The sequence below is a fragment of the Eumetopias jubatus genome, unplaced genomic scaffold, assembly GCF_037043125.1.
Source record: "Eumetopias jubatus isolate StellerSeaLion01/CBP00866 unplaced genomic scaffold, mEumJub1_p1.0 scaffold_8, whole genome shotgun sequence".
Taxonomy (NCBI): domain Eukaryota; kingdom Metazoa; phylum Chordata; class Mammalia; order Carnivora; family Otariidae; genus Eumetopias; species Eumetopias jubatus.
In genome coordinates this window covers 2,035,402-2,046,416 of record NW_028274814.1, presented here as the reverse complement: position 1 = coordinate 2,046,416, position 11,015 = coordinate 2,035,402, and the positions used below count along the sequence as shown (strand labels likewise).

General features: G+C 34.8%; 1 protein-coding gene across 5 annotated transcripts in view; it reads right to left on the bottom strand.

Moving 5' to 3' along the window:
* Positions 1-295: 295 nt before the first annotated feature.
* The window catches only part of CUL2 (cullin 2), a 102,531-nt gene continuing 91,811 nt past the window's right edge, over positions 296-11,015 (bottom strand). For all 5 annotated transcript variants that reach the window (XM_028120943.2, XM_028120942.2, XM_028120944.2 and 2 more), the window contains exons 18-21: positions 5,406-5,608; positions 3,167-3,268; positions 1,885-2,001; positions 296-853 (exon numbers count right to left, since the gene is read on the bottom strand). In XM_028120943.2, the coding sequence (XP_027976744.1) occupies positions 722-853; positions 1,885-2,001; positions 3,167-3,268; positions 5,406-5,608 (554 nt within the window). In that variant the 3' untranslated portion in view covers positions 296-721. The remainder of the gene's footprint in view (positions 854-1,884; positions 2,002-3,166; positions 3,269-5,405; positions 5,609-11,015) is intronic.

Sequence of the window (11,015 nt, the reverse complement as noted above, 5' to 3'; positions counted from 1 at the left end):
CTTGATAGAATTAAATCCTCGACATTCAAAATGCTCATAATCCAACACAGTTCCAATCCATAAAAATAAAACATTCTTTATGTTGAATGCATTATTATGCATTCAAGAACAATAATCTAGACATTTTTCACGTAGGACTTAAGTAGGAGTAAAAGTGAATTAAACCATTTGGATAAAAATGCAACTAAAGCTGCATTAGCTGCTATGATGACTCATGAACATTTATATATATACTATTATGTGTGATACTCCATCCACATAAAAAAAGGCATTCTATTTCTTTATTTTTTTTATTTGACAAGCAGCATTATCATGTTTGTCATTTTAATGTAGATACAATTATTAGGTTATCTGTCATATTACAATATTTAAGTTTTTTATTTTATGTCCTTTAAGATACATTAAAAAAAAAAAAAAACACATCAACTGCAAACGTGAAGGGAGAAAAAGCATGGTACCCAACCAAATTTCCACATTTCAGCAATACTTCACTCATTCTTTTAATAAAGTTTTAAGAAATGTCATAATGACATGAGCTTGAAATATCTCTAGGCATTTTCTCTGACGCTCATGACGTGGCACTGGTGATGTTGTAAACAGCAGAAAAACAGGGGCTGCCAAATGACCAAATTATGGAGGCACAGGCCTGCTTTTTCCCACAGGAACACACCAAATGGTGATGGCAATGATCTTCTCACACCCACACTAGAGGAGAGCGACATCACGCTACGTAACTGTATTCATCTGCTGACGCTTGGCTGCGTTCGATGTACTGTTTGTCTATGAGAACTTCAATACACTTCTTAATCATGCTGATACTAGGATTAAACCTAGCTCTTGACTGGCTAATCACCTGTGTGAGAGAGACATGGATGTCAAACTACTGCTAATCAGTCAGCTATAAATAATTACTTTTAACCAATCAGCTGTGAAGTGCCTCAAATGTACTGAGGTTCCATCAAACAGACCTAATCCATATGGGAAAAATATAAAGTAGTTACAAAATCGTATTAATTAAAATGACTAAAATCATTCTAAATGGATGGATGTGATACATCAAGCAAGTGAATGCCATGAACATTATTAAATTTTTTAAGCTCAGATGTCAGTGCACAAGGAGAGAGGAAACAATTAGATCAATGGTGATGACAAAAAAAATTTAATGCAAAATAAGGAAAAGGCCTAATGTTTCTGTTGTGAAGGAATTACAAAACAGAACACAGACACAGCAAAATCCAATAATATTCATAAATAACTAAATTAAACTATAAATTAATTCATCTATCTAAATACGCATCCACACTCCCCAGCTTCTATTTAAACTTCACTCACCTTCCAAGTCCTAGCTGAACTAACGCCTTCTCAAGAAAGCTTTCCCCAACATCCCCTAAGTCAGTACTTTTGTGTACATTCTCATACTACTGTAGCTCTTTTCCACTGCATGTTAATGTAATTTTATATTTTGCTTGCATACTATTTCAATAATGTATTTCTTCCCTATTAGAAGGTGAACTCTGAAAGGGCAGGAACCACATCTTGGGTTGCTCTGCATCACATCCCTAATGACTAGCACAGCACTCTATCACATGTAGACACTCATATATTTATGGAATGAATATTTGAAATCATCGATTTCCTTCAATAACTGGACAGAAGGCTCAAAATATTGGTGAACTTTAGACCTCTAAATCTAAGCCAAAGCAAACCTGAATTTAATACTGAAATTATAAGTGAGTAACTGTTTTCATTAAGTAATGAGGCATTTCTATACGCTATCTGGGAATCCTATTATTTATGTATCATTTTGACAAAGAAACATTCCTAATCCATTCATTGATAATACCCGTTACCACAAAAAACCTTGAGGGCTTCTCCTCCTTTTACCTCTTGAATAAGGGCATTATGACGAAGTACTTTTCGTGCTTTCATGATACGAACTATAGCAGCCTGGAGATACATTTTCCGGTCCTCATCTACAGCACTTCTCGTCTGCTCCATTTCCTGTTTCACAGGGGGAGGAAAAAAATTAAATGAGACATTAAGTCACTGAACCTTTCATAACTGATTTTATCAGTGAGTTTACATAAATTTCCAATCAATACCGAGCATCAAATTACACAGTTATCATGTGCCCAGTATCACATAACCATTACCAAACGAATACCTACAGTCAATTATTTATAATTTCTTGGGTTAAAGTTGGAAGGTTATTAAAAAAATTAACACTATTGTAAAATGTATTTAATGTAAACAGGCAATAAAGTAGAACTTAAATGACACAGAGCAGTGATTTTCAAGACTTCTGCTTGAGATTCTCTCTCGCTCTCCCTCTGCCCCTCTTCCCCTCAAATAAATAAATATCTTTCAAAAAATAAAAGATAAACTATAATCCAAATATTACAAATTACTATTCATTACTCCAGAGAAAAATGGGATCGCAAACATTTTAGGGTTTAAATTTAATTAGCAATTAACTAACCATCAGTCTCCCCATGGGGGAGTAATTCCTGGAGAGGGCCTAACATTTTATATAACTTTGCATTCTGCCCCATGCCCAAGGATAGGGTGGCACATATAAGGTAATCAAGAAACTTAAGAGACATTACCAGGCTATCCCATAACAAAGCAATAAGCATTAGTGAGTTAAAAGAATCAACAGTAGATGTTCACCTTGCAAACCAGCTCATCTGGTAGTCTGAACCTCACTCCAGACCTATTAGATTACACTGTGAGTATCAACAAGATCCCAAGTGGTTCATTTGCACATGAAATTTTGAGAAATATTTCTAACAACTTTTCTTTGAATAAAATGTTATAAAGCTTTCCCTTATTTTACAAATGAAAAATGTGAGAGATTATATTACTATTCAAGGTAGGAATTTTTGTGAAGAATGCAAGCAATGCTCCACATTTTAATATAGTCTAAAAGTAAGTATGACTATACTGCAACACCTTTTTCCTTAGATACCCATTATATTACTATTTTTACAATCTAAAATACTGGCAGCAGTTTTGTTTGCAAGATTCATAAATTCAGAGAATAAACCAGAAAAAAATGTACCACATTATCAATTTTGATGTGCAAAGTTTTGCATTATCTCAGTTACCACTTGTCAAGTTCAATGCTTAAATATTTCCAAAAGAAATGACATTAAAAATCACTTACCTGTGGTGTGTCTTTCTGCATTGATGTAGTAATTTTAAATTTTGTTCTTTTACTGCTAAAGTTCATATTTAATGAAAATGAAGATTCTGCATCAATGTCTTCCTACAATTAAAAATAATTCATTTATACTTATAAAAAGTAAAATCATTGGAGTTGTGCAAATAATATGCCATGAAATTAAATGACCAAAGAAGGCTTAAATTCTCATCATTTTACATTATAAAGATTATTTAAGAGAAAAGTACCTGTCTTCTGTCAAAGAAAGAAAGAAGCAAAAAACAATTCTTTTCTAATTTTACACTTGAATTTTAATCTGTTTAGATTTAGAAATAAGCTATCTCGTGGCCCAACTATTATTAACCACTGGATAAACAGTCAAAAGCTCATTGGCTTAAACAGAATTTAACATTTTAATTCTTATGAACTACTAGGCTCAGAGTTTTTCTATCACCCCATTTTGAAAAAGTGAGCAACCAAATGTCTTTTAAAGTGTTGCAGTAACATGGAACGCCTGGGTGGCTCAGTCGTTAAGCGTCTGCCTTCGGCTCAGGTCTTGATCCCAGGGTCCTGGGATGGAGCCCTGCATCGGGCTCCCTGCTCAGCGGGAAGCCTGCTTCTCCCTCTCCCACTCCCCCTACTTGTGTTCTCTCTCTCGCTGTCTCTCTATGTCAAATAAATAAATAAAATCTTTAAAAAAATTGTTTAAAAAACAGTGTTGCAGTAACAAAATACAGATTATAAATAACTGGATGACAGAAGCAAGTAGTTTCCAGCGGCACACATGACCCTCGTGTGGTTCTGATGAAGTTTACCCTTGAACTCATGTTTTAATTCAGTCTACCTGAAGCAAGTGGCCTTTTCTCAAGTGTTAAGTTAAGCCAATTTTTATATTCATAACTTCTCTATCAGGCTTTAAAAAGCCACTCTGATCATACAGTGAGTTTTCTCATCAGCAGGATCAAAAAACACTTGGCAAATGAACTCATTCTCAATACTAAGCTAAGAAGTTCTGCTAAGGAATGTCAGATTCATAATTAAAATTTAACGTGCAAACAAGCAAACTATATTTTGTACATTCCTGGGCAGCAAAAGTAATACATTTTAGAAAACTATACAACTTCTTAAGCCCTTAAAATTTAGCCTGCAAATTTAAACTTAAACTTTAGGTTTTAAAAAATTCATGCTTAACTTACAATTAATTAATTGACTTAATTAAAATCTTAATATTAAGAATTTAGTATTTTGTTAGGATGCTGAAGTCAGAAAAATCAATTATTTCTCAGTATTAAGAAAAGCTTCATTTGAATTTCAGAATATATGCCATTTAAAGCTATTCAATTACAAGCTAAAAAATATCATCAATTAGGGGTGCCTGGATGGCACAATTAAGCATCTGACTCTTGGTTTCAGCTTAGGTCATGATCTCAGAGTCATGAGATTGAGCCCCATGTTGGGCTTTGCACTCAGTCGGGAGTCTGCTTAGGATTCTCTTCTCCCTCTGCCCTCCCGCCTCTCAAACATCAATTAAATGAATTGATGACAGAAATAGTAGGTTATTAACTTCACCAAAATAAAAATTATACCTCATTTACAAGAATTTTTTCTTATAGGCACAAAATGAATTAGATTTAACTCACATCTATTGCTTTTGAACCACTTAAATATCCAAGATATACTGTAATAATAACAAAAATTTGTTACTAGGAAAAAAAATCTAAAAAGAAAAGAAGTATATTACTGGCTTGCTATTCTTGTGACAGATAGTACAACCATATGGTGGTTATTAGTTGAGTCCTGGAATGAAGGGCCAGGAGACTGAGAGCATTTAGGATGGTCACACAAGCCAAATATGCATACAAATAATATCAATAGGTGGTCATTTCCTATTACAGAACCATGTAATTAAATAAATATCAATTAAACACATGAAAAAAAATACGCTACAGTTCTTAACCTCAAATAACCAGAATCCACCTGATAGCAATTCTTTCACAATTTTCAGTACACTGTCACAGTATGGGACAAATGAAATCAAACTATGAAGGGCACATAGGCACCAACTTCTCTGTGATTCCAGAAGCTCATAGTTGTAAGGAGCCTGCAGCATTGTTAGCTGACTCAAGTGCCTTCCAAAATACAAAGGACATTACCAATTACTATCTTACTTTAAAAAACTGCAAACATCTCATGAAAAAGATATATTTATAATGCTTAAATTCCTTGAAATACTACCCCATACCTTTTCTGAATCATGGTTAATCATTTTCACATCAAGTAATGATTTGATTGTTTTTGTCAGTTCCTTTTCATTCATCTGAGTGCTGTCCTGAAGCTCTTTATAGCTGACGGTTTCACTGTTGTTAAAGGCAAGAAGAACTGCCATTTGGTATGTGGTAACCATGGCTACATATGGTTTGCCCAAATAGTTCATTTTAACTTCACCTACAATTAAAACAAAATTGTTGATAATAAACTGATCATTCAAAGAAACATTTCAAAATTACTTGAGTAATAATTGTTTATTTCAGCTACTTTCTCCTGGGAGAATGAACCAAGGATTTATTAAATTGCTATGAAGCCATTCTTGCTAGCAGTGTAATCAGTTTGTTTGTTTGGGGGGCTGGAGGGAGAGCTATTAGTTTTGAGTATGCAGTATAAATCACAATTAAATGATCATACCTCTACCAGTAAGTAACAATGTCTTTAAATGTTACTAGAAAAGCTATGACTTGGGCAAGAAAAAGCAGTTATGAGGAGGTGAGGGTAGGAGGAGAAATGGACAGATAGACAGACAAAAGGAGAGAATGACAGCTTGTGACAAATAACCGCCTCATGTGCTGTCTCCATCTGGCAACGTTCAAGCACTCAGGGAGGTCTACAAGTATACAGGAGATGCTTCTCCAATGGCTCTGTCTAACCCACAGTTTCTGCTAAAATTTAACAATGCTATTTTGTCTCATATACAAACATTATTCTTCCAAGTAACTTCCTAGGGGCAAACAAATGGAAGGAGAGACAAAAAAGACAGATTCATTATTTTGCTGAAATAATTGATAGAATAAAAAAGTTATAGATTCTATACTACCCTGAAAGCTATAAATGATACAGCAGGTTTAGGCACACTATGGTTCTGCAACATCCCAAGGAGAGAGCACACTGAAAAGTTTGTAACAAACAGTATGACAAACATGTATGCACTATATAACATGTAAAATAAAAAGCTAATGCAAGTCAACAAACTGTTTCCTAAAGCATAAAGCTGTGGTTTAGTGACGGTATTTCTTTATCTGTGTCTCTCATACACACACACCCTGAATTATTTGATTGTTAACAGATTATAAAATAAACCACTACAAGATCTGGTTTTAGAGCTCTACATTTTAACTCAAGGAAGCTGTATTTCACATGAACTTACCCTAGAGGCTACATTCTTTCTCCCTATTAGTGGTAATTAGTAACTCTGATGAAGATTTTGTGCTTTGATTTATACATATATAATTAAAAAATTTTAAAGGATATGAAGTCAATTCAACTAACTTATTATCAGAGAGATGCCTATTCTAATTTTCATTCTGCCTCAATCTATTTCAGAAACAAGTTACTCAGACAATTATTTGGAAACACCTTAAGAAAAAATTTGTCTCTGAATCTTCATGAAAGGAGGTTTAATATATTAATTAGAATAATCAATTCGCACAAAGAGTTTAAGTAAAAAGTTAACATCAGGAGTATCCTGCCAACAGTACAAAGAATACTTTAAGGACTCTCATCTCAACATTTAAGTTTGGGAAATGTGGTGAAAAGCAAAATATCACATAAATTGTATCATTTGTGCAAGGACTATTTAATCATATGTCAGAAACAAGTATGAAACAATGCGTCAAGCAAGTAGATGATGAAGTAGGACCATCAGGCCACACATCCAGTGATGTATATATCAGATCCAGTGCTATAATATACTGTCATGGGTTGGGACCCAGAATGAGCTTCTTGCCACACCAAATAGTCTTTCATCACCACCAGAACCCAAGAAGCATTAGGAGACAATGCCAGTAAAGGGTCAAAGTGTCATTTAGTTATTAAGTTCATTCTGCAACACCAGGAAAACTAGTTAGTACCATATTAAGGCCCTTTCCCCGCCCCTCCTATTTTTTAATTGTTGGCATTAGGGGTATCTGGGCCTCTTGCCCCCCTTTCAGCACCATTCTATTAGCTCACAGTTGAACAGACTGGGATAAGGGTAGAGGGCACATGTGGGGCAGGGAAGGACATCTCTAATTTGATGATTCACTTAATTACTGCCATGTAAACAGAAAAGGAAAATGACAAAACAGGTCATTTAATCTGCAGAATAGGTTAGCAAACTCGATGAAACTCCAAACTAGAATAAAGCATTCTGATACACACTTACTTCAAAAAATACACCAAACATAACTGAAGAGATATTTACAACTACAGGAAGTAATGAGTAGGCAGAACTCACAATAGTTTCACCCAAATTACTCTCCTATTACCGACAGCTCCTTAGTCTCTAAGGGAAAGCCTTTCTTTACAGAAGAATGTCAGTTACTAAATGCCAAATGAATGATATAGTATCACCAATTTGCAGCCAGTAATGGAATAACTGATTCAGGCCATGATCATCAGTGGGTGCCAAAGCCATTAGGTAAGGTTGTTCCTGAAAAAGGGTATTCATATGGGACCTCGGTATCACCCCTTGGATCAACTGTTCATTGAAAAGGGGAAAAGAGTATTTTTACAATGAAGAGATCTGGTGGTCACCACCTTACCAACTTTAGTTCTCTAATAGTGGACAATCTGACATTACATGCCTTCAGATGTAATGCATTACGAAGTATACAGGACTGCCATTTAAAAAGTATTCTTGCTGGGCGCCTGGGTGGCTCAGATGGTTAAGCGACTGCCTTCGACTCGGGTCATCCTGGAGTCCCGGGATCAAGTCCCACATCGGGCTCCCTGCTCGGCAGGGAGTCTGCTTCTCCCTCTGACCCTCTTCCCTCTTGTGCTCTCTATCTCTCATTCTCTCTCTCTCAAATAAATAAAATCTTTAAAAAAAAAAATTAAAAAAAAATAAATAAAAAGTATTCTTGCTGACAATATGTAATTTGAATAGAATCAAACTTTTGGACCTAATTTAGAAATACTAATTTAGAGAAGTACAGGCAATAGAAAACAAATAAAATACATCACAAGTAAATAATGTGACAAATCCAAACACTGTCTGGTCTTTTTAAAAAAGTATGTCAAGAGGGCTAAAAGGGGTTAGGAAAGAAGTGGTAGGGAAAAGAAGCGGGAAAACACTATAACCAGGCGCAATTAGTGACCTCTGATTACATTAAAAACAGGCAATAAAGTCTCTCTGGGGACAGTCAGGGAAATCTACATATGGACTGGACATTAGATAATGTAAAAAGCCCTCACAATTTTAGCTGTTAAAGTACTTGAAATCAATAATGAAAAGAATTCAGTCAAGGATAGAATAGAACCTTTTAAGGTATGCGCAACAATATGGTGTGACTTTCATTTTGGCAAATAACACTTATAGGACACAGTTCACTAATTGCTAGTGCGATCTAATTATATGTATTATTTATATATTATCTACATATTTATGTATTAACCAAGGAAGTGTTACCTTCCTTGAATTCATTTCTCAACTTCTCTCTCAGCAGCTGACAGGATTCCTACAAAATCTTGATGTGCCATAAATAAAACTGATTTATATCCAGACAGTGTAAATTTCTGGGTTCCGTATTTATTTCTTCATCCAGTTTTTCTCTCAGAATAATTCTATCCAATATCCTAGTCATAAATCCAATGGAATTTTCATCGTTCTCTCATTCAGTAGCTCTGTCACATCTCCTAGCATAGTTGCTTACTTCTTAAAATTCTCACCTCTGTTGGTAATATGCTCTCAACATCCTTCTTTGCCTATCTTGGCTAAGTCCTATTCACACTTGAAAATCAAGTTTAGATGTTATTTACTCAGAAGCTTTCCTTTACCAGTGGCTGTCTGCTACCACCAATCCAAGGGAAACTAATACCCTGGGCTTGTCTCTCTATTACAACAGTCAAAACATTTATCATAATTATCTACTTGTCTGTCCTCCCATTAGATGTGAGTTTTTTGAGGGCTGGGCCTCTGTATTTTATCTGTACTTAACATACAGCAGTACTAGGAACAAAGAAGATGATTCTCTGAATTGATACATGAATTTTACAAAGATAAAGATGAAAAAATGGGCTCAGAGAAGTTAAGTAATTTGCTCAAGGTTACAGACGTAATAGGCTAATAACCCTACATGTTCTGATTCTAACTTCCTCCAAATACCACTTGATACCCCATCTCCAACCATTTGTAAAGACTCTTGGATTACAATACAAAAAATACCTGGAAATGTGGAAATGGACTAGGAAAGAGTAATTCTGATTACATGTGTAAATATGAATGACAGGGGTTCTCGAGAAACAGAACTCTGAGTGATCAGTCCAGAATCAGAGCCAATGTTTTAAAGGAGCCCTGGAGCCTCATGACAAATGTGGGGACACCAGAACAAGCATCTTAAAGGTGGATGGTGTTTGAGAACTTTTTGTTAATGAGAAACAAAACCAAAATAAAACCTTAGCCAATGGCTTCACTGATAGATCTCAGGTATTTTCAGTGCTTTCAGTGATTCAAAACAAGAAATGAATTTACAAGGCTAACATCTCTTTTCCAAAGGAATAAGCTCTTTGGCTTTAATTAAGACACATGTACACAACACTAAAGACAGACCAAAAAAAAGAACAAATGAGCTCCAAAAATCTGGTTATTATGGACCAGCTTGGGAATTTACTACAGTTCAAAAACAGGAAAAGAATGTTGATCTCCTTCCTATTTAAGGTGTTACTGATAACACTTTTCAGGTCAAATTCCAATGGCAAAAACTATGTATATAGTTTTTTCTTTATTTCCATATACAATTAGTTGCTGAACACCAAAAAAGTGAGCCCCTCATTAAAATACTTTAGGAGACAGGCTGATTATTGCTGAGGTAATTAGAAAAACAAAGAGAGTAAACTCCACAAGACATTCAGGGTAAGTAAAACTAAATTAAATTCAAGTACATTAAGATATATTAGAAATTCTTTTAGTTATCTAGAACACTGGTTGAGTGGGGCACTTGGGTGGTGCAGTCAGTTAAGTGTCCAACTCTTGGTTTCGGATCAGATCATGACCTCAGGGTTGTGAGATCGAGCCCTGTGTCGGGCTCCCTGCTCGCGGGGAGTCTGCTTGAGATTCTCTCTCCCTCTGCCCCTCCCACTTGTGCACTCTCTCTCGCTCTAATAAATAAATCTTTAAAAATAAATAAATAAATAAATAAAAATAAAACACTGGTTGAGCAATTTTTTCCCCTTAAAACCAATTATATTTACTAAATGAAAATAGAAAAAATTCATAACATGTAAAACTAAAGGCCAAGTACAAACTGACCACTTATTAAGAATATCATATCTCTTTATTTCACAAACTGCTGAAAAAAATGTAAATGCCCAATTTAATAAAGATAAACTTGTATAAGTATATATTACATGTACCAATTATATACTAATATGTACTAACATAATGAGACATTATATTACAAATATAAAGTGGTCAAATAAATGGCACTTAAAAGAAATTACTTAGATGAAGTTTCTCTTAATGAAATTTCTCTTATGTGAGTGAAAGAATTTCCTAACAAAGGTTATGGCACCTGACTGATCAAATATTCTCATGCCATTCCTAGGAGATATATACCCTTTCCTTATACAAAAGGAAAGTTGATTCAATGTACTTTCAAAGCAT